The sequence below is a fragment of the Pelmatolapia mariae genome, linkage group LG9 (assembly GCF_036321145.2).
Source record: "Pelmatolapia mariae isolate MD_Pm_ZW linkage group LG9, Pm_UMD_F_2, whole genome shotgun sequence".
NCBI lineage: Eukaryota > Metazoa > Chordata > Actinopteri > Cichliformes > Cichlidae > Pelmatolapia > Pelmatolapia mariae.
Window position 1 is genome coordinate 5,839,752 of NC_086235.1, and position 24,693 is coordinate 5,864,444.

The 24,693-nt window shown below is 41.2% G+C and overlaps 1 protein-coding gene across 3 annotated transcripts in view; it reads right to left on the reverse strand.

Annotated features, from left to right (window-relative positions):
• Window positions 1-1,769: 1,769 nt before the first annotated feature.
• LOC134634974 (gastrula zinc finger protein XlCGF26.1-like) overlaps window positions 1,770-24,693 on the reverse strand; it is a 29,774-nt gene continuing 6,850 nt past the window's right edge. Inside the window, exons 1-3 of one of the 3 annotated variants that reach the window (XM_063484485.1) lie at window positions 21,498-21,694; window positions 21,025-21,207; window positions 1,770-4,280 (exon numbers count right to left, since the gene is read on the reverse strand). In XM_063484485.1, coding sequence (XP_063340555.1) covers window positions 2,998-4,245 — 1,248 coding nt within the window. In that variant the 5' untranslated portion in view covers window positions 4,246-4,280; window positions 21,025-21,207; window positions 21,498-21,694 and the 3' untranslated portion in view covers window positions 1,770-2,997. Of the gene's footprint in view, window positions 4,281-4,353; window positions 5,236-21,024; window positions 21,208-21,497; window positions 21,695-24,693 lie in introns of those variants that run through there. The other 2 variants (XM_063484486.1, XM_063484487.1) reach the window with 2 other exon arrangements.

The following is a 24,693-nucleotide window of genomic DNA, read 5'->3' on the forward strand; positions in this document are numbered from 1 at the left end:
AGCAGTGTGGACTCATATTATTATTATATGTTTCAGCTGCACTGTGCTGCCGTCTGTGTTCCACAGGTTTTAGATGTCACCCTGGGTCAACATGCCTGTATCAAATCTAAAACATAACACGGGTATCATCTATAACATATGTAATAAACAAAATTATCTTCTCCACTGTCAGTCCTGTATGACTTCCAGTTGTCTGTACCAATGACTGTATAAAATACTGACTTGATCAGAAAAACTTCTTTTCATTGCGGTTGGCAAACAACTTGAGGTGCAATACCACCACATTCTGGACTGGAGTGTGGATGAGAACAGCTTTTACATCTTTATTCTGATATAACTACCTGCTGCTCTTAAAAACCTAAATATTATTCTGTTAACTACATCATCTGTATCCCTTTGTAATATTTATTTTATCCTTAATAGGACTGTATCTGTAAGTCAGATTTGAGTATTTGCCTTCCCCACCTATATTTACCACATTCTAACAGTACATGATCAGATGTCGCCTCTTGAATATATATCTTTGTTAAGTCTAATTGTTGAATGTTGTCATTGTGTTTCTTAAATTTGTTAGGTCTTAGTTCAATCTATAGGATCAAGCCATTCCTTTGATCCTGATCACATTTCCACCGACTCTGTGCTGGGGGAGGTTTTATTGCAGATACACTCTATCTGGAAGGTCTGTTTCTTGTGATGTTGCTTCCTGCTTTTATGACCCTTTTGGTGAGCAGGAAGTCATGCATACACACACACACACACACACACACACACACACACACACACACACACACACACGTTCTTGCACATGCATACAGATGTTTACACATACAGATGTTTACACATACAGACACATATTGTCTTGTTTTAGAACCATTTGGGGGGGGGGGGGGGGGGGGGGGGGGTTACGGTGGGAGGTGCTTTTGCTGTGATGTGTATTGTGTGAACTATTTTCCCAATAAAAGGCAGCAAGCGGAGGCCGGATCTGGGGTCATTTTGTGGTAGATACCGATGAGGCCTCCCTTTGCAGAAAATCAATCGATCGCTGACTGTCTTGTTTTCCTCATGATGAATAAGTCCCTAAACTAGCGGGGCTTGTGGAAACACAGACCCAACAATCTTCTTCTTTTTTACTTCAATTGCTTCTTCTACATTGTCCAACTAGTTTCTATATACTATAATAATTTCTATCTTTTCAATTGTGCCTGCTTTTTTCCTTTAACATTACCTTGATTATACCCTATAAACCTTATCTCTACTGTATTTTATATTCATATCTACATGACTTCTTCTTGTTGCACCATTTGCAAACTTATCAGCCTGTTCATTTCCATCTACACTCATATGTGCAGGACTGTCACATTGGTTCTGGAAGAAGATCATGATATGTCATAATAATAATAATGTGTTATTGTTGGGGTATAACATTTTCTGTGATGTCAGATGGCTGTTTTCATGGAGAGGCCCACTGCTATAAACTTTTATTTCCAACTGCTGACTCAAATTAAATCCTTTTAATCTCCTGTACTTCCTTCAAAGAAATTATGTCCTCAGCAAATCCACATGTCCTGAGGATGCAGGAATCTGTGTTTGAAATCCTTGGACATGGTGTTAAAGAGAAGAGGGACCCACAAAACGACAGGACACAAGAATCAAAAGGTCAAAATGGTCCACAAACATTCTCCATGGTGTTGCCAGGAGGTGGCACCACACCCTAGTTACAGTCAGCTGGGACCGCAGTCTGCAATTGTTAAGACAATAAGAAAGATGCGTTACAGCTTAATACATTTTATTATTCATAGGATAAAGTAAATGTTTTTACATATTGCCTGGTTAAATGACACACATTTATGACTTACAGTAATAATATTTTCAGTGCAACATAAAAAAAATGAGGTTTGTCTCTTCATGAAGCAAAACAGACTCACATCCTGTAAGACAACAGGGATCATTGAAAACACATTGCACAATGGTAAGCTGCAACAATAGTGGCACAGCACTGACACTGATAATTACCTCACGATGAATGGCCAAATAAACAGTAACGGGTCTGATAGTTTGACATTTTGCTTTTTCTTGTTATCAGAAGATGGGGAATAATGTTAAGTCTGTATGCTGTTTGTGGACACAGCCAGTGAAGTTTAACTTGCTAAACTTTGGCCAAAATATAAGACAACAAAGATGCACCAGTAAATTAAATGCATGAAACAAAATGGAACACAGGCTGCGATTCTGTGAAGCCTGATCTCAAGCTTTTCAAGTTTGATGCAGCATCCAGAAGGACTTTTGTTCAGATCCCCTGTTTCTCCCACTGTGTTCAAATGAACCCTGTCAGGGCAATGTCCCATTGGTCTGCCCCTTTTCTCACAGGAGGACATTTGTGGGTCTTTTGAAGCCTCAGTAGACTGTTGTTATGGATGAAATGTGGAACTTTCCACACTGACCACATACAAATGATTTAACTCCATAGTGGATGAGCTGATTTGATTTTAAGCCCTTCTTTTGAGTTTAAGCCTTTCCACAGTGACCACATACAAATTGTTTAGTACCAGAGTGGATGAGCTGACGTGATTTTAAGTGACACATGTCAGTAAAGAATTTTCCGCAATGGCTCACAGCTGAAAGGTTTATCTCCACTGTGGATGAGCTGATGGATTTTTAACCTATCAAAATCCAGTAAAAGACTTTCCACACTGATCACAGTTGAAAGCTTTAAATTCAGTGTGGACGACCTGATGTGCTTTTAAGCTTGATCTATGAGTAAAGGTCTTTCCACACTGATCACAACTGAATGGTTTCACACCGGTGTGGATCAGCTGATGTGATTGTAAGCTACCAATCTGAGTAAAGGTCTTCCCACACTGATCACAGCTCAAGCTTCTGTCCTCACTGTTGGCGCGCTTGCGTCTCCTGGGCTGCTTCATAGCAGGAAAAGTCTTTTCCACAGGGATCGCAGCTGGCTCATCTTTACTTGTTGGTGCTGGATGTTTTTGGTTGATATCATCCATGTGCTGAGGTTTCGAATGGTTTCACACCGGTGTGGATCAGCTGATGTGATTTCAAGGTACCAATCTGAGTAAAAGACTTTCCACACTGATCACAGCTGAATGGTTTCACACCGGTGTGGATCAGCTGATGTGATTTCAAGTTACCATTCTGAGTAAAAGACTTTCCACACTGATCACAGCTGAATGGTTTCACACCGCTGTGGATCAGCTGATGTGATTTCAAGCTACCAACATGAGTAAAAGACTTTCCACACTGATCACAGCTGAATGGTTTCAAACCGGTGTGGATCAGCTGATGTGATTTCAAGTTACACATATGAGTAAAGGTCTTTCCACACTGATCACAGCTGAATGGTTTCACACCGGTGTGGATCAGCTGATGTGATTTTAAGCTACCAATCTGAGTAAAAGACTTTCCACACTGATCACAGTTGAAAGCTTTAAATTCAGTGTGGACGACCTGATGTTGATTTAAGCTGGATCTATGAGTAAAGGTCTTTCCACACTGATGACAGCTGAATGGTTTAACTTCGCTGTGGACAACCTGATGTTCTTTTAAGCTTGATCTATGAGTAAAAGACTTTCCACACTGATGACAGCTGAATGGTTTCGCACCGGTGTGGATCAGCTGATGTGATTTCATGTTACAAATCTGAGTAAAGGTCTTTCCACACTGATCGCAGCTGAATGGTTTCACACCGGTGTGGATCCGCTGATGTGATTTTAAGTTACCAATCTGAGTAAAGGTCTTTCCACACTGATCGCAGCTGAATGGTTTCACACCGGTGTGGATCAGCTTATGTGATTTCAAGCTACCAATCTGAGTAAAAGACTTTCCACACTGATCACAGCTGAATGGTTTCACACCGGTGTGGATCAGCTGATGTGATTTCAAGCTACCAATCTGAGTAAAAGACTTTCCACACTGATCACAGCTGAATGGTTTCACACCGGTGTGGATCAGCTGATGTGATTTCAAGTGACCAATCTGAGTAAAGGTCTTTCCACACTGATCACAGCTGAATGGTTTCACACCGGTGTGGATCAGCTGATGTGATTGTAAGCTACCAATCTGAGTAAAAGTCTTCCCACACTGATCACAGTTCAAGCTTCTGTCCACCCTGTTGGCGTGCTTGCGTCTTCTGGGCTGCTTGATAGCGGGAAAAGTCTTTTCCACAGGGATCGCCGCTGGCTCATCTTTACTTGCTGGTGCTGGATGTTTTTGGTTGATATCATCCATGTGCTGAGGTTTCGGCCTGCTTTCACTTCTTTCTCCTGTAATGACAAAGAACCCAAACAGTGACATCAGGTCTATACCTTCAGCTCATCCCCAAGTGCCCCCTCTTACCTCACAAAGATAAACAGTTTCACCATCTGCCAAACGTCTCAGGTGCCTGGGGACGCTATGCTGTGGTAAATATTTGAAGTAAGCTCATTTTGGGGATAAAAGTAGTAAAAGTTCAACTTGTGAATAAAATATTGGCTTGTATGACTTCAAAGTTTTTTAGTTTTTACTTTGTTCAAATTTGAAGAACATCACACTTACAATGTGCAGTTCAGGTTGTATGTGTGAGAGCTGTACAACCAAATCCACACTGACTCAGATTTCCCTCTGATTAACCACGAGGGTGTCACACAGTTATCAAAGTCTGCAGACACTGTCAGCTGCAATCAACACCTTTTATTATAATGCACAGGTGAGTTATAATGCATCTTCACTAGAAGATGGTCCCCTGTTATCTACTTTTTCACAGGCAAGCGTGGGCGAGAGTCTACAGCAGCGGTCCCCAACCCCTGGACCGGTATTGGTCCGTGAGTCGTTTGGTACCGGGTCACGAGAGTTGAGGCTCGGGTGTGAAATGTATTGGTTTCAGGGTTTTTTATTAGTTTTCAGCATTATTTTGTTATCGTTTTTATTGTCAACTCGGTTTTCCTAGGTCTTTTCACGTGTGTTATGAATAAATTTTCTTTTTTTAGGTACCGGTAGAGTTGGATGTCTCGAGATGACTTTTACGTGGTCTTGGTCTCGACTGACATTTTTCTTGGTCTTGTCAAAAACAACACACGAAGCACATCCTCATAAATTCCCCCTAATTTTGGTACGATCCGAGCTCAGGCACTAGGCGACTGAGCACAGCAGTTACGCATGTGAGCGAGGGGGGAGAAGCTGCTGCCTGTGAGTTTGCTGCAGACAGAGCAAAGCTTAAGTTTGACCAGGTACCAAAGCAAATCATTCGTACTGTACAAATAATGTAAATATGACGGTGTATCACCAAAGATTGATATCAAACTGATCACTTGGCCCATATTACGCTACTCGCTCTTCGAGTGAATCAACAAATGGGAAAATGAAAAGCAGATCAATAATGCTGTTTTTCTTTTTAGAGAGTCTTAGCTTACATGTGTGTTTATTCTATATATATATATTTTTTTTTTTTTGCCTGTCCCATTTGGTTCTTTAGCCGTCAGAATTGTTGTCTGAAGACCAACAAGGATACCCAATGGATTTATTTTGCCAAATGGATCATCATGGCATTGCCGTATTGGTCCATTTGATCAAACTTTGTTGTTATTATTTATTTTATTTTCAGTTGTTAAAGACGGAACAGACATGAGTGGGGGATACGAAAGGGAGAAAGAAAGAGAGGAAGGAAAAGAAAAATAGAAGGGAAGAGGGACAGTGAGAAAGGGAGAAAAAAATCTCCTGGATCACCTGTTGAGAGAGAAAGAATAGAAAACAAGCAAAAAAAAACAAGCAACATAATAAACACAACACCATCACATTAATCTAGCTAAGTGTAAACAACAGTAAATACTAAATATTGAATGTTGTTGTGCAGCACGCAGGACAGATAGAGCACAATGTGCTTTGAAGTAGCAGCCAGGAAAGGTGTAGTTCAAGTCTATGAACAGTAAACACCCGTGTGCACACCTGTGTGGACCAGCGCGCTTGTATTCAAAAGGTTTCCCCATGTAACGGTCTGCTAGAGGGTGTAGAGGGCCATAGCCCCATCCCCCAGGGCATGAAGCAGGCATGGAGGAGATCCAGGCCCCAGACATCCAGAGGCCCCAGAGTGCGAGAGCCCAAGGAGGACCACCGGAGGGGCATCCGTCCCACCCTCATGGGAAGGGCTGAGGAGATCCCCAGACGAGGGGCCACCCAGTAGCCACAGAGCAGAAGCCAGAGGGCGCTGTACTGGCGTGCAGAGTGAACCGAGCCGCAGGCCCAGAGGCCCGAGGGCCCCCCGCGCCCCGGAAGAGGCCTGACCGACCAACAGGCGCCAGGCCCCACCAAGTAGCCACCGGGAGTGAGCTGGTACATACCTGAGCGCCCAGCCCCGGACACCAAGAACCACCAATGCACCAACCCCTGAGGGCATCAGTCACCGGCAGGGAGTGTGGTGAGGGGAGATAGGCCTCCACACTTTGGAGGGCCTGGGATTTCCCAGAGAGGTGGAGTCTAAGACCCGACCTGACATATAGACACAGAAAAACAGGCACACACAGACACAAACATGCATTCCCACCCTTATGCACACATATACAAACACTCAGCACTCAACCAACGTAAGGATTGACATAAATGGACATGTACACACAATCACACTCCCCAAACATACTCTATACCCCGGGTCCAGGTACCCTCGCCCCCAGAGGGGGAAATGGCACCCAGACCAAAGAGATGTTACCCTTTCCCCCGCGGTGGAGGTAAGCAGACCGCCCCAGGCTCCGCAGCAGGGAGACCAATCAGACAGCCAACACCTCCTCCCAGCCCCCCTGCCCCGATGGCTAGTGGAAAACGGGGGTGTGTGAAGACCCCATACCTCCTTCCTCCCGCTCATGTGTAGTATTGCTGCGTGTTGCTCTAAAGTGCATTTAAAACACGGGAGGGAATGGTGCTGCTGCCAGAGAGCAGCAGGTGTTAGCACAGCCCCTCCCTAGAACCCTCAATGTCTACATGGATTTAAAATTGAGAGGTGGGCACCGGCGCCAGAGGTAGGTTTCAATACACAGACTGTCCACTGGACGCCGTTAACGTGCCCACCCTCAAGGCCCTATATATATGTTTGTGTTATGAGAATGTATGTAATCTGGATGTCTAAGTTATGGAATAAAATTGAGGCAAAGGTGGCCAGAAGGGGACGGGGGGACGTCCCCTTCTGGCGACATGCCCCTCCCTAGGGCCAGCTCCCCCGCTGACCCCAGTAGGCACCCCCATCCTCTGATACCCACCAAGGTAAGGGACCCCAGGCCCATCCAGACCGGGGCCTACGGCAGCAGCACCGCCAAGCCCCACAGGAACCGGGGCAGCCCACCCTACCCCACCGCAGAGGAAACTGTACCCACCCCAACATTCAATCATCTCCCAGACTACACAAGACAACAGACCCCCAGGTTAAGTTTATTCTCCACCTCTTCTATGTCTCTCCCTCACCTGCAGAGTGGACTCCAGCAAGGATGGAACAACCTCTCTGCCAGTTGAAGAGCCCCCCAGTTAGGCCAATGCACCAGAGGCCCCCTGCGCCAGGGCTGAGCCCCCGTGCACCCACCCGCCCACAACCTCGGCGACACAACGACGAGGACCGAAGCCCCCAAGGTCCAGCCAAAGCTCCAGCACGGAGGCGAAGCACCCCCGAACCCCAAGCGCCCACGCCTGCCCCGGATCCAATCGGGGCAGCCAGGCCACCAGGCCAGTAACCTACATCCGCTAGCACAGACCATCCTCCAGTCCAGTTGCACGCAGCCACGAGGAGAACACCCTCTAAGAGCGACCAGAGCCACTAACCAGGTTATGAACACAACCCACGGGTTAAGCCCTCCAGAGATAACGTCTCTAGGGGTCTACCAGGCGCCCTAAGCCCGTCCCAACCTCCACATCAACCACAATAGCTAAGGCGGGACCAAACCATGACCCCCCACCCCCGCTAGGTGATGGAGCCAATCAAAGGAGCCCAGAGGGATTGAGCTAATGTGGTGGCAGAGGCTGTATCGAGACTAATGTGATCTATTAGATCAGTGGTTCCCAAACTTTTTTTGCTGGGCCCCCCTTGTTTTACAAGAAAAATGTTCGCGCCCCCGCACCCTCCGCGCGTGCACGCACACGCACACACACACGCACACGTCCTCCAACCACACACACCCATATTTTGCTCCATTGCGGTTTATTTCACACCTCAAACATTTAGTAAACAATTAAGCAAATACAAGTAATCTGCAATAAATTACAGGTAGTAATAAAATAAACTCCTAACTCTTTTACGCTGCGTCCACACCTACATGGGTATTTTTGGAAACGCAGCTGTTTCGTCCACACGTAAACGGCGTTTCGAATCACCGAGAACGGAGATTTTTTAAAACTCCTTTTTTGCGTTTACATGTGGACAAAGGTATGTGCCTTTTTTCACGTCACGCTGTGCGCCACATTATTGTTTACATGAGATGAATTGCAAAATGGAGGATCGAGAAAAAATACTGTTAATCTGACTATCTTCGGTTTTTACATGCTTACATATACACACGCAGTTACTGTCCCTCCATTTAGAAAGGCAGAGGCCTCACGATGTGATTATTTTACATGTAGTTGTTTTTTTCCCTGTGTAATTATATTCAACATTGCTATCAATACATTCTTCAATCCCTCTGAAAAATGGGTTCAAAAACATAAACAACTGTGGGATACTGTTTGTCCGTGATTTGAACCGGGGAACAAATTGTGGCAGGATGAGCCTAATGTTCCCTCTAATTTTTCATGTGTCTGAGCGAACACACAAACTCCCTGAGTGATCCCTTGGACCACTGTGAGTGACATCAGACGTGTGCACTGTAGTCACGCCAGCATTGAATCCATGCAAGTTATATGGTTTATTAAAATCAAATCCAATTACAGCATTTACATTTATGTTAGACTACCTTTAATTAACTACTTTAGCCCATTTACAATAAAAATGTAAAAAAAAAAATCTAGCCATTGGCCTGTGTAGTATGTTAACACTATTGGAAGTAAAAATATCTTGAACTCCAATTTCGAAAACACAACTTTCTTTCTTCCTTCCTTTATTTTTTTTTTTTTTAAATAAAGCTCTGACTTGTATTATGAGTCTGTGGTCTGGGAGAGAGTCCTGTAACTCTCTGTCTGCAAAATATAGTATATAATGACCAATGTTGGGCAATTAATTATATAGTAACTCCTTCAAAAAAAGTAACTCAGTTTAGCAAACAATATTTTTTGCAGCTATGTTTTTTAAATACAGCCAATGCATTTTTAAATAAACATTTCAAACTATTTACAGAACAATCAGCTGTTCTGCATCAAATCTGATGCCACACAAATTATTTGTGCCACTCCAAAAAATAATTTCTGTCCACTATGAGATAAAGGAGAACAACAGCCTGATACCTGCAGGCCTGACAACAGGATGTATCCCTCCTGTAACACCTGTAACATTCAGTAGTCGCCTCGTTGTTCTGACACACACAACAAAACTATTGACTACACTACACACTAACTATCGACTTTTCAAGATGGCGGCGCACACAGTTGCAGCAGCTCGATGTACCACTGGTCGGTGTGGCGTTTGGTTATTTTTGTACGTTTTGTGTTTTGTTTCAAGCGAATAACATCTTCAGCAGACATGATCTCCTTAAGATCGGTGTGAGTTACCGTGTGAGCGTGACCACTGAATTTATTCACTCACATAAAATACCAGAGGAAGTAGCAAGGAGACCAGGCGCTCCTTGGATTACTATTCCAGAGGGAAGGAGACGCAGGCGGCGACGAGAGAGAAGGAGGAAGCGAGGCTGTCGGGCTGGCGTGCTAACCAGGCTAAGGAGGAAGCCTTTTAGACCACCGCTCCCGAGTTTATTTCTCTCGAATGTCAGATCTTTGGTGAACAAGATGGACGAACTAAGGCTACAAATAACAACGGACAATCACATTAAAAACTCATGTATTCTTCTGATCACTGAGTCCTGGCTGAATCAGTCCATCCCAGACGCTGCTATTGAATTAGCAGGCTACACCGTACAGCGTCAGGACAGAACAAACGACTCCGGTAAGAGAAAAGGAGGGGGAATCTGCATATACGTAAATAACAGCTGGTGCACTAACACAGTGACCATAGACAGGCACTGTTCTCCGGACATAGAATATTTGACTGTCAAATGCAGGCCTATCTATCTTCCACGGGAGTTCACTGTGGTAGCAATAACAACTGTTTATATACCGCCAGTTGCAAATATTAACGTGGCACTAGCGCTTTTGCACACGAACATTAACAACATACTCAACAAATACCCCGACGCAGTGCACATTATAGCGGGTGATTTCAATCAGGCGGATTTAAAAACAGTAATCCTTAACTTCCACCAGCATGTGAAATGTGCTACGAGAGGGGCTAATACCTTAGATAAAGTCTATTCTAACATTAAGAAAGGCTATAGGGCTAGACCCTTACCACATCTGGGCCAATCTGACCATCTATCTTTGCTCCTAATCCCTGCATATGCCCCAATCAGGAGAACTGCGCCGACTATCACTAAAATTGTAACAACATGGCCAGAGGGCGCTTCTCAACAGCTACAGGACTGCTTTGACAGAACCAACTGGAATATCTTCCAACATCAAGACCTGGAAATGTTCAAAAACAGTGTCCTTTGTTACATCAAACATTGCATAGACACTGTCACAGTAGTTAAGCGAGTCCGGGTCTACACCAATCAAAAACCATGGATGACCCGGGGAGTCCAGCAGCTGTTAAAAGAAAGAAATAGCGCCTTCAGGTCCGGAAGCGGGGAAAGATACAGCAGGGCTAGAGCTAACCTGAAAAAAGGCATAAGAAAGGCCAAGGCGGACTATAGGAAGAAGATCGAGAACCACCTGGAGAGTAAGAACAGCAGGTTGGTGTGGCAGGGTGTCCAGCAGCTGACAAACTACAAGTCCAAATCAGGTGCGGCTGCAGGCGACCCAGCATTGGCAGAGGAGCTGAACATCTTCTTCACACGCTTTGGGGTCACCGCACCCTATGCCTCAGAGGAACAGCCACAGCACACAGCCCACAGTAGGAGTACCACCATCACTCTGGGAGAGCATGAAGTGAGGCGCACCCTGCGGGCCGTTAACCCGAGGAAGACAGCCGGCCCAGATGGCATACCAGGACGTGTGCTGAGGGACTGCGCAGATCAGCTTGCCTATATTCTCACCAGGATCTTCAACCAATCCCTTGAACAGTCAAATGTCCCACCTTGCCTCAAGACCTCCACCATAATACCTTTGCCTAAGAAACCTCATATCTCTAGCCTAAATGACTATAGACCAGTGGCACTAACCCCGGTGGTGATGAAGTGTTTTGAGAAACTTGTGCGCTATCACATCCTAGCAGCCCTACCTTGCAACCTTGACACACACCAGTTTGCCTACAGAGCAAACCGATCGACAGAGGACGCCATAGCAACAGCACTCAATGCAGCATTAACACATCTGGAGAAGCAAGGAAACTATGTGCGTATGCTCTTTGTGGATTATAGCTCTGCATTTAACACCATTCTCCCATACAAACTGGATGCTAAGCTAAAAGACTTGGGGCTCCCCCACAGCACCTGTAAGTGGATTAATAGCTTCCTCACCGACCGCAGACAGAGAGTGAGAGTGGGATGCCACACATCGCCAGCCCTAAATTTAAGCACTGGGTCGCCACAGGGCTGCGTGCTTAGTCCACTGCTCTACTCGCTTTACACACATGACTGCATCCCCGCCCACCAGACCAATACCATCGTAAAGTTCGCAGACGACACTACTGTGGTGGGGCTTATATCTGGGGGAGACGAGTCTGCCTACAGAGATGAGGTGGAGCGGCTGTCCACATGGTGTAAGGATAACAACCTTCTTTTAAACACGAAAAAGACTAAAGAACTCATAATCGACTACAGAAGACATAAGACAGAAATTCAACCACTAATCATCAACGACGACTGTGTGGAGAGGGTGACAGACTTCCGCTTCTTGGGAGTCAGCATAGAGGGAAACTTATCCTGGAGTGTGAACACCTCTGAGCTACTGAAAAAGACACAACAGAGACTGTACTTTTTGAGAGTACTCAGAAAGAACAACATCACACAGAGACTGCTGGTGTCTTTTTATAGAGCCTCCATCGAAAGCATACTAACGTACTGCATAGGCATCTGGTACGCTAGCTGCACGGTGGCTCAGAAGAAAGCACTACAGGGAGTAATCAACGCTGCCCAAAGGACAATCGGCTGCCCTCTCCTCAAACTGGAAGACCTGCACAGTTCTCGCTGCCTCAAAAGAGCCCATAACATTATAAAAGACATTTCTCACCCTGGACACTCCATGTTCGAACTGTTGCCTTCAGGTAAACGGTATAGAACAATATACACAAGGACTAACAGACTCAAACACAGTTTCTACCCAATTGCAATATCCTGTCTCAATGCTACTAAAAGTAGATAACGTTCACTGCCCCTGCTGTCAGTTATACCCTGCTGTTGGAATGTTTTGACTGAGTGTTTGATTGTTGAGTGACATATCACCTAGGACGTATGTTAAGTGACTGTATGTGGCATTAGGCCTGGATTGCTTTGGGTGCATTTACTGTATGTGAAGATTGTATTTTATTTTATTTTTTTTCTACAGTATTTATAACATAGTTTTTATAATATAGTTTTTAAGTATTTATTTTGTGAATGTTGCATTGATCAGAGACATCTCTCAATTTCATTGTACTTGTGGCAATGACAATAAAGAATATTCTATTCTATTCTATTCTAACTACACCAGATTTGCGCTAAATGTCACAAATCTCTCAAATCTCAAAACCGTCACTCCTAAAACTTCCCCCCGTTTCTTAACAACTAGATGCCACGTTGCCATATCATTTTTTGATTGGTCGACATGGTACTTTTTTCGACCAATAGGAAAGAGTGGGGTTTTTTTTGGTTTTGTCTTTGCTCACAGGCAGAGAGTGCTTTCGAGCCTTTTTACTTATAAAACGTTTGGTCCTGCAGTAAATATAAACAACGACAGTATTCAGGAAGAAAACCAAACATTGCATATATTTTTATCATAACTCTGGTTTTACGTGGCCTATCAACACAATTTAAAAACTGGTATTAAGTCCCCACTTTTTCCGTCAGTTGTTCCGTCTGTCCTGCTCACATCTCCAATGGTTGCACACGTTGTCATTAACGTGGCTTCACTCCACATCAGCCACGCCGCTTTGCTAGTTAAAACACCGGTGTCGGTACATAAGGACGCTGTCATAGCCTGTCAACGACGTTGATTAGCTGCGTATATACGAATGTCAATTGCATTATTTGCTGGACTATGGGATAAGGTGGCATCATTCTAATCCAATATAGTCACTTACTGACTAACACTGCAAAACAGAATTGTTAAAGTTTTAATTTTAATTTCAATTCAGGTTAGATGTGCGCAACGCAGACTTTTAGTGCGCAGAGAGCGTGCCAGCAGTGCGCAATTGCGCACGTGCGCAGCTTAGAGGGAACATTGGATGAGCCTGATGTTATTTGTATCCCACTGTAACTTTACTGTATAAAGAACATCTCAAAAATGCCAGGAGTAGTTAGTCGCTACAACAAGTGTTTGTGAACTAAAAATCATGAATGTGGGATACTATTTGTCCGTGATTTGAACAGCCCAGCGCTGCTTCCGACGAAGGGAAAACCAATTCTGCAGGGAGACCTACCTCGGCACTTGTGCAGGTGAAACCAAAGGGAAGATATGCTTCACCATATTTTCTAGTCTTTGGCTTATAATGAAGTTGGTTTGGAAACATATTCAGCGATGCTTCATCTCCTGCTTTGCGTTTGTGTGGGCGCCCCGTGCTAGCAGTGTCCAAGCTTGTTTTTTTTTTTTTTTATTGGCAAGAATTAAGATTATTTTTATTTTTCTAGTTCATGAGGACCGTTTACTTGGCGGTGCATAGGGCAGTAAAAACCATGTGGACTGTATTAGTTTCTGTAGTGACATCATCCCTAAAGGGGAGGTTGGAATTTTACATTTCAGATCACTTTGATAAGTCTTCACATATCTCGCGCCAAAACTGCTGCACTGGTGGACAGAACCAAAGAGCGTGGATGTAATTTTCTGGTGTATTGTCTTGACAGTGTGAGCAGTTGATGGAAGATGTAAAGCCCATCTTGAACATCCGATGACCTGTATAGTGCACTCTATGTAGTATTTTGTATTGTATTAATTGCAGACTGGGATTTTTAATCAATTTAAAGGTTTTTAAGCATACCTGAGACCAGAAGTTTTGGTCTAAGCTGACTGATAAATCTGCTTCCCACTTTGCAATAGGAAGGGATATTGATTCATCTATTTTAGAAAGTGTTCTGTATATTTTAGATAATAATTTGGGGGATTTAAGAGTAAGAAAATGTACCGCACTTGGTGGTGTTTGTAATTCAGTTTGACTGAGGTTAAATTTCTTTTTTACTATGGATTTAATTTGTTGATATTATAAAAATCTTTTCTTGTTGATCCCATATTGTGTAACTAGTCTGTCAAATGGAATAAATTCTGTTCCCTCTAATATATGTTCTAAGTATTTAATTCCTTTACAACTCCATTCTTGAAAATAAATCATATTATTGTTTTGTAATATTTCAGGGTTATTCCAGATAGGTGTACGTTTGCATGGGATTAATGAAGACTTATTATTAGTTATTTTTCGAAACTCCCACCATGCTGTCAGAGAAAAGCTGATGTTGATGCTTTTAAAGCATTCACGTCTTTTGATGTTTGAGCTGATAAATGGTAGGTCTGAAATCTCTAGATCATTGCATAGTGCCTGTTTAATATCTAGCCAGGGCTCATCTAAGAAGGTATGTTTTAACCATTCTGAAATGAACTGAAGCCTGTTGGCTAAGAAGTATTGTTGAAAATTAGGCAGATCTAATCCTCCTTTATCCTTGGTTCTTTGTAGCGTTTTTAAGCTGATACCTGGGGGTTTATCTTTCCAAAGGAATTTAGAAATATATGAATCCAGAGATCTGAACCAATCTTGTGATGGTTTGTTAAGGATCATTAAAAATAAGTAATTTATTTTTGGCAAGATCATCATTTTTATAGTGGCGACCCTTCCCAGCAGTTAATGGTAAGAACTGTAGATTTTGGCCAGTTAATTGAATAATCTGAAACTTTTGAAAAGCAGTTTATTAGAGTAATTACCTCAGAAAGGTTGGTTTGTGAGTTTTGCAGAAAAAGCAACACATCATCCGCATAGAGACTGATTTTATGTTCTACGTTCTTACATTTTATGCCCTTAATTGTTGTAGCCTGTCTAAATGCTGCTGATAGTGGTTTGATAAAAATTGCAAAAAGTGAAGGAGAGAGTGGGCATCCCTGTCTGGTGCCCCTCAGGAGACAGAAGCTGGAGGATGTCTGGTCATTTGTTCTGATACGAGCTGTTGGGGAATTGTATAATATTCTTAACCAGTTTATGAAAGGGTTCCAAAACCAAATTTGTGTAAAGTTGCAAATAAAAAATTCCAGTTAACTCTGTCAAATGCTTTTTCTGCATCTAAAGATAATATTGTGGTTTCAATGTTTTTACTGTACGAGTAGTCTATTAATTTAAGTAATCTACGAGAGTTTGTTGAGAAGTGCCGACATTTTATGAAACCAGTTTGGTCAGGATGAATTAAAAGGGGGGTTATATTCTCTAATCTCTTTGAGAGAGCTTTGCAGATTATTTTGAGGTCTACATTTATAAGAGATATTGGACGATAGCTTGAGGGAAATAAAGGGTCTTCTGGTTTTAGCAGGAGACTAATGTTGGCAGAATTCATATTTGGTGGTAGTCTGCCATCTTCCTTGATTTCCTGCAACATTCCGTGGAATACTGGTGCCAAAATTGTCCAGAATTCTTTGTAGAATTCTGCAGGAAAGCCGTCTGGACCTGGAGCCTTATTATTGGGCATACTTATCAGGGCTTCCTGGAGTTCACGTGGCGTCAGTGGCGAATCCAGTGCCATTGCTTGACTGTCTAGTAATTTTGAAAGAGTTACGTTGTCGAGAAACTGATCAATTTCATTTTTAGATGGGTTTATTTGTGGTGAATATAAAGTTTCATAGAAATCCCTAAAAATGTTGTTTATTCTTCCAGGGTCATATATTGTGTTCCTCGATAGATCTTTAACAGCACATATAGTTGTTTTTTCTTTATTTATTTTTAGCCGGTTAGCTAGAAATCGACCGGATTTGTTACTGTGTTTAAAATTCTGCAAATGAAGTCTTTGTACTAGGAATTCTGTTTTTTTGTAATAATTTCATTTAATTCTAGTTATGTTTTGCATATTTTGTTCATTATTTCTTGATCTTGGTCGGACGCGTAGGCTTCTTCTAAGGATTTGATGTTTTTTTTCTAATTCCTGAATATTTTTGTTTTCTTTTTGTGTGATGAGAATGAAATTATTTTACCTCTCATCACAGCTTTCCCTTCTTCCATAGAACAGAAGCTGATGTTCTGGGAGTGTCATTAAAGTCAAAATATGAAGTCCACTTAAAAAATATTTAATAAAGTCTTCATCTTTAAGCAGTGATGTATTAAATCTCCAGTTTTTACTTGGCGTAGTATTATTCTTGTGCATTAGTGTTGAAGATACAGGAGCATGATCGCTGACAGCTATAGGGTGAATCTCAGTGTCTGAAATGTCATTCAGCAGTGAGCTGCTGTCTTTCAAAGAAAAAAAAAACTCAGGTAGATGTTATTTTATTGATTATGCTTTGTATGTTGTTCAATATATTTCTATGCCAAACAAGAGGAAGTTCAATACACAGCAGTATATTCACAGTTAAAACCAGATATTTAGATACACTTTAGGGAGAAAACATAAAAACATTTTTTACTTTTAAAAATCAATTTAGAGTAAACTTGTTTTGTTTTAGATAAATAAATATTGAAATGTATTTTAAATTAGTTAAATGTCATAATAAAGAGAGAGAGAGAGAGCTGTCTGTTTTTTTTTTATCATTTTCATCAAATTTAGGAATACATGTACTCTAAGTTTATTGTTAATTAATCAGAAAACTCCAGACGATTCCATTCTGAGCTGAAGAAGCTTCTGATAGGTTAGAGGAGTCCATGTGAGTAAATTGGTGGCACACCTGTGGATCCATATAAGGCAAAACACAGAGCCTGTTTCTTTGACATGAAATCAAGAGATGTCAACCAAAACACCAGGAAAAGAATTGTGGAGCTCCATTAGTGAGGCTCAATTTTGAATACAATTTGGATGCCATTTGCAATTAAGAAATACAGACAATTTCTCTCTTTACTCTTACACTTTTTATATTTATCGATCTATAAAAATAAACATTTAGTCTGATTTGATTTTACAATTAAAAAAGTATCTTTTTTATCTGAAGGGTATGTAAATATCTGGTTTCAACTGTATATTTGATGATGTTAGTGTTTGGCTTGATTGTCAGCACAAAGAGGGAGACAGAACAGAGATGGAACAGGAGCAGGTGAAACGCACATGTCAAATGGTTGTTTGCCAAAACTCTTCAGAACATGTATCTATTAGCTAGTAGAGCTGGGCGATATGGCCTAAAATTCATATCGCGATATAATTTGAAGCATGTGCGGTAACGATATATATCACGATATATTCTTTTCTTCTGTATAACGTATTTTCCACACTATAAGGCACACTTAAAATGCTTCTATTTTCTCAAAAATCGAAAATGTGCCTTATGTATGAATTCTGGTTGTGCTCACTGACCTTGAACTGATTTTGGCGTGTAGAAATCTGTTAAAAAATGTTTTAGTACAACTTTGGTAAGCCTGCTGATGGACTGCTTGATGGATTGTCAGAGCATTACGGCTGCCGTAGTAAGGAGTAATCTGGGTCCAAAACTCCATCCCCTTCAGGTCCAAAACTCAAACGAACACTGAGAGTTAAAAACAGTCTAAATTCTTTCATCTTTAATTAAATCATCAGCGTTGCTGCTTTATCGGCTGTAACAATTTAGTTTAACATCCATGCATCCATGAAAACAGAATTTATTAAATTTAACGGAGTTAGAAGTTAACAGGAATCTAGCTCGCTAGTTTATACCTAAACATTTCATACCATGTTCTGACTGAGAGATTTTTGAAACTAATTCAAACGTACAGCTCTGCTATCACTCCCAACATAAATTAAGACAGAAAACTAAACAGCAGTGGCGTTTGCAGGGTTACCGAAGTTGGACTACCTGGTATATAATGTTGTGCTACGTGATTGCTAGCGGCACAGCTATGTTAGCATAACATTAGCACAGTGAAGCTGGTGGATAAACGGCAAATTTTTTTCCACTTGATAAAAGTTAACATGAGGGATTCTGGTGGTCAGGGACAAATGCAATCGCATAGCAGGATGCTATACACGGACCAAACTTCAGTCAGGAGAACATAATTTACAGAAGATAATGGTTGTAGCCGCTGCGATACTTTCGACCAAAACAGGCGCAGCTTGATGACATCATCAACATGCGCTATCGCGATAGAGCGATATAGTCAAAATCTCTATCGTTGGCCAAATCTATATCATTTCTATCGTATATCGTTTATATCGCCCACCCCTAGTAGCTAGTGTATCTTTTTAGATAGCATTTGTTACTTTTCAAATTCTATATTTATTATGTTATGCAGGCTTGTTTGCGCAACAAGGATAAATAATTATATAAACTTTTCTGTATCTAAATAGTACTGTGTTGTATTTATCTGCAACACCTTAAAAGCCGGTCCATGAAAATATTGTCTGGTATAAACCGGTCCGTGGTGCAAAAAAGGTTGGGGACGGCTGGTCTACAGCTTTCTACCCCCCAAGGACACGTAGTCTAATGTCTTTATTTTTCAGGGCCATGTCCACTTAATAGTACACTATATGGTTATATGGCATTTAGTTAATATAAAGCATAGAATTGAGGCACTTCAAATAATTTCATCTCAACACCGCCTCCCTGGAGATAACGAGAAGGAGTCTCACTATCTGCCTAAAGTCTCATGGTGCCTGGGAGTGTCAGGCTACGTCCACACGCACCAGGGTATTTTTGAAAACGCATATTTTTCTATGCGTTTGCACCTTTCATCCACATGTAAACGGCGTTCTCGGTCAATGAAAACGGAGATTTCTAAAAACGCCTGCCAGGGTGGATATTTTCCAAAACTCAGTTTTTGCATTTACGTGTGGATGAGAAAAGCAGAGAAAACGCAGCGTCAAAGGTGTGCGCCTTTTTTGACGTCACACTGTGCGCCACGTTATTGTTTCGGTGAAATGAATTTCTACAATACTGTTACTGTTAATTGTTCTCTCTGCAGTGTTTAAATGCTTACATATACACACACAGTTACTGTCCCTCCACATATAGGACTCGGTTCTGCTTCTACGCCCCATCTTTGTTTACAATTTCCCACCGAGGCTTCTAGACTTCTGATTGGCCAACATTTCTACACGGTTAGGAATATATCGCCACCTGTTGCTTTGGCATGTTCCTAGCAGCGTTTTCCTTCATTTCTGCGTTTATGTGTGGACGGGATTATTTTTTAAAACGAAAACTGAAAATCTCCGTTTTCAAAAATACCCGTGTACGTGTGGACGTAGCCTCAGTCTAACTCACTCACAATACCCATCTGTGTGTGTGGAATAACCTGTGAAATACATATTTGATGTTTTCCTATATGTAGAACAAAGTCACACAAAATGTACTATAGATATTACTAAAGTGATATTGCCAAAACATATGGTCAACACCTAAAATAAAGAAATCTCCATCACAAGAGTTAGCAGCTTACACAAGAAAAGACCTCAGAAAGAATATAAAAGAAGAGAAGTGGAAAAGGAAAACAGGGCATTTTAATGAGGTCATGCTGAGCCTCTTGTCCCGATTGTTTTATGTTGGGTTGAGAACAAACAACCAATACTCAGATCAGGTCCAGTCAACAACAATTATGTATTAAACACATATGTGGGAGACGTACACGATACCACCCTCAGTGTAGTCTGGTAGATCTTTAAGTTGTCAGGGGTTGTGTGTGGAGGTGTGGAAGAGATGACCCAAACGCAGGACTCGCGGTGCAGAACGAAGAGGATTTATTGGAGCGAGTGAATGGACAAAGCAGCAACGGCAAGACTGACTAGCTGACTGAAAGACTGAGAGGCTGGCTGAATAACTGAACACAGAAGGGAACGACAACATAACATCAACATCAATGACACAACACTGGACTGGTGGAACTGAGGAACATAAATACACAGGCTGAATGATGAGTGATTAGAGACGTGAGAGAACAGCTGAGCATAATGAATTAATGATAAATGGGAAGGGAGCTAGAACATAATGCACAGAGTAAGGCTAACACAATAAAACAGGAAGTAGAACATGCAGAGGATAAACAATGAACACGAACTGAAAATACCGTCTCAACGGCCCAGCAACCCTGAAAAAAAAGAAGCACAAGAACTTCTTTATTTAAAGGGTTGTACACGCCCAAGATGCGTGAGCAAGTTACATGTCATGCATCAGCGACAGTTAGCTGCATCTCCTTTTTACAACGCTTAGAATGCTGTTTCGAGACCCTTTCACCCCCAGCTGTTTCCTGTTGTTCGTTATGAGGCCCGTGATCGTGTACGCCACATCCTGAGTACATCCTGTTCTAACCGCCCCTGTGCAGGCACGTATGCAGTTACAAGCAAAACACTTCTTTTAATGTGTTTTAGTTTAAATATTCTTTTGCTCCTTGATTGACTGACACTTATTAAAATACTGCTACATGTATATTTCCCACAGTCTCCACATTGATCACTCCACATACATCACCTTCATATGAAGGGAAACAGAGATTTTAACTCAAACGATAAAACATTGACGTACTGAGGCAGACAAACAGAGAGGCTAAACAGAAGGCAGAAATCAAACCAAAATGAGCTAAGAGAGAGAGACCCTGTAGAAAATGATAAAGTTAAGCAACCAATGTAGTTATAACTGACTTACTCTGGATCTCCTCTCAGACTCAGGAGGGGGTGAGCGGGCCGGCTTTGTAGTTGGAGTCGGACCAGCAGAGACAAGCTCACTGACCTCCACTCCCCAAGTCAGTCACCACGAGGACAAGTTCTTTGTTTAGAGATGATTTAATCCAGGCTCACCAACAACATCACTCAGCTGTCCTCGTCAGAACTAATAAAATAAAAGCAGTTACATTTAGAGACGTCAGTTTAATAAACATAAAAATATCGCTCTTTTAGCCTCGCTCACATATTCTGTAAAGATTAAATGACTTAAATCATCACGTGGTTTACAAAAACACATTGTTACCAAACTCAGCAAACAATTGCGCATCCAGAAAAAACTGTTTTATCTCGTTTGACATGGAAACTTAAAATTACAAAGACACACTGAACGCACCTTCCTACCAGCTGTAACCTAACAGGAGAACGTACGTTAGTCTTCGCAGCTGCAATACATACCTGACAAAAAGCCGTTCATCGATTAGATTTAACACGACGCTTCTCCACAATACTTTGATACGGGTTCTTCAAAAAGTGCCCATTTTTAAAACGGCGGACAAAGCAAAGAGCACAGTACGCACACCCCTTCTTCTTCGTCTCCTCCCCCTGCTTCTTCTTCTTCTTTTTTTTAACAAACCTTTATTCAAACATCAGCACAATACAAACTAGATTTAAACAGTACTGTATTAAAGGTGTTATGCTTACAAAAAATTGTATACAATAAACAAACAAATAAACATTATTCAGAACCTACAGGGGGAACCTGCTAGGGGGAAAAGATTAACTGATTAAAGCAAAGAGTAAAGTGATTGAAGGATCTTCATTTTTTTCACACAACCATAGTTTTTATAACTTTTGGGTTAGTAGAGTTCTTAACTGAATTAAGATATTGCACAGGGTCATGGGGAAATACATAAAAAGAGGGATGTCTTCCTAAACATTTGGATTTGTGAACATGACATTTAGCCATTAAGATTAACAAATTAATCACATATCTGTTGTAAATGTTGCTATGTGTTTGGTGTTTGTGTAGACCAAATAATAAATAGTTCCAAAACAGTACAAATCTTTTAAATAGATTTTCTGAGATAAAAACACATAATCTCTGCCAAAAGTCTTGCACAAGGTTACAAAACCAAAAACGCTGCAGAGTAGATTCCAGTTTGCATCAATGTCTAATTTGAATTTGCTTTGAAGGTCATCTTTAGATGGGTAAATTCTGTGTATTAATTTATAATAAATGTCTTTAACTTTGTTGGTAATTAAAAACTGATTAGGTAGTCTCCAAACTTCGTTCCACATAATATCATCAGACAACCGGTTCCAGAAAAAAATTACATACGGTTCTGTGGTTATACTATCCTGAAATAAAGATCTGATAGATTTGTTGTTGTTTTTAGAATGCTTAGAAAAGCATATCTGCCAATGAAAGTTTGTATTAAAGATGCCAACGGCCTGTGGAATGAAGTGATATTAGGTTTATTCTTAAAAAGCATACAAACCTGTGATGGTACTGAGCCAAATACTTTTGTATAATCATCACAATTTATAGCTAAATTGAAAACCCGCCAACTAAAACCAACTCCCTAAGAAGAGAGATTTTCTTTTAATTAAGATATCCTTGTTATTTGTTGGGATTTAAATATATATTCTTAGCACTTATTGTGTGATTAAATTGTTTTATGTATGCCAGACTCACACGAGAACTATGTTAAGGGTGACAGGTTGCCCTGGCAACAGACTTTAGAAAGAGGAAGTGCAAAGCTGCACCGGAAATTTGATACAAAGAAAAGAGGAACTTGTACAATATAAGGAGTTGTTTGTATTGAAACTTTGTGTGACGTGCTGCAAAAATATATAGTGAGACGGGCACAGGAGTTCATAAGAACTGTTTTTTTTTTCATTTGGTGTGTCCTATTTTTCCAAATAAAGTTGAAAAGTAACTTATCAACCTCTTTTATGAGTTTATGATCAAGGTGCAATACCAATGCAGTATAGATGAGAGATGCCTTCTGCTTTAGTTATTAATACTCTGCCTTTTAATGATAAATCTCTTAAGAGCCACTGAGTAAATCTGTGTTTGAGTTTCTCTAGAATAAGATAAAAAATTTGATCAATTCTTCTTTCCTGGTTTTTGGTTATTACAATACCTAAATAACAAACTTCTTGTTTTATTGAATGATGAATGAATTATTGAATGTTTTATTGATCCAGTTTCCTGTTGCCCGTCCCCTGGGGTGGAGTTGGCCAGCTCATCACCTGCTTCCAATTTCCGGGGCTCCATCTGGAGGGTTTTTAAGCCAGCGCTGCCTGCCACTCCTCGCCAGTTCGTCCTGCTACCACTAGTGTTAAACTTGGCCTGTGTTTGGACTCCGGTTGCCTGGATTGTGGGTTCAATTCAATTCAATTCAATTCAAAATGTATTTATATAGCACATATTAAAACAACAGTGTTGACCATAGTGCTTCACAGTCAGTAAAAGCATGAGACAATTAAAACAAACAATAAAAAAGGACAACAAACAATAGGTAACAACACAACAAGCTAGACCAGTTAACTAGACAGAATCAAAAGCCAAAGTAAAAAGATACGTTTTAAGACGTGATTTAAAAGACTGGACAGACTCGGCAGTACGAATATGAATAGGGAGGTTATTCCAGAGTTTAGGTGCCACGGATGCAAAGGCCCTGTCGCCTCTCGACTTCATTCGAGACCTAGGTTGTGCTAAGAGCCTGTGATTGGACGATCTAAGTGCTCTGTTGGGATTGTATAAGTGGAGTAGTTGAGAAAGATATGTGGGTGCTACATTATTCAGAATATTAAAAGTGAACAAAAGAATTTTAAAATCTATGCGATATTTAACAGGGAGCCAATGTAATTTGGCTAAAATTGGAGTTATGTGTTCATGGATTCTCGTACCTGTTAAAAGACGCGCAGCTGCATTTTGAATTAACTGAAGCTGGCAAAGAGAAGAGTGTTGGAGGCCCGGGTAGAGGGAGTTACAGTAGTCTAATCTGGATGTAATAAATGCGTGGATAAGCTTTTCAAGGTCCTTTAAAAGAAGGAATGGCTTTGATTTGAAAATCTGACGCAACTGGTAAAAGCTGTTTTTTACCACAGTGGACACCTGTTTCTCAAGTTTAAAAGAGCGATCCAGGAACACCCCGAGGTTTCTTACAGTGAGCGAGAGATGGCTAGCGAGAAGGCCAAGGGCATCAGCTAACTGGTCTAGTGGAGTGTGACTACCAAAGACTATGATTTCGGTCTTATTCTCGTTCAATGTAAGAAAATTATGTGATAACCAAATTTTAACTTCATGCAAGGCAAGGCAAGGTAAGGCAAGTTTATTTATATAGCACAATTCAACAACAAGGTGATTCAAAGTGCTTTACAGAGACATTAAAAACAAAAACAAATAAAAAGCATGATCTAAAATTGATTAAGACAAACAAACAAACAAACAAAACAGTGTTTAAAATCAAAAATCAAAACAGTAGATAAAATCAGAACAGTAGATAAAATCAGAGCAGTAGATAAAGCCAGTAGTTAAAATGTAAGTTTTGAAATTTAAGCTTAACAGTGTGGATTTGGTGATTTATTCAAAAGCAGCTGAGAATAGGTGGGTCTTCAATCTGGATTTAAATAAGCTGAGTGT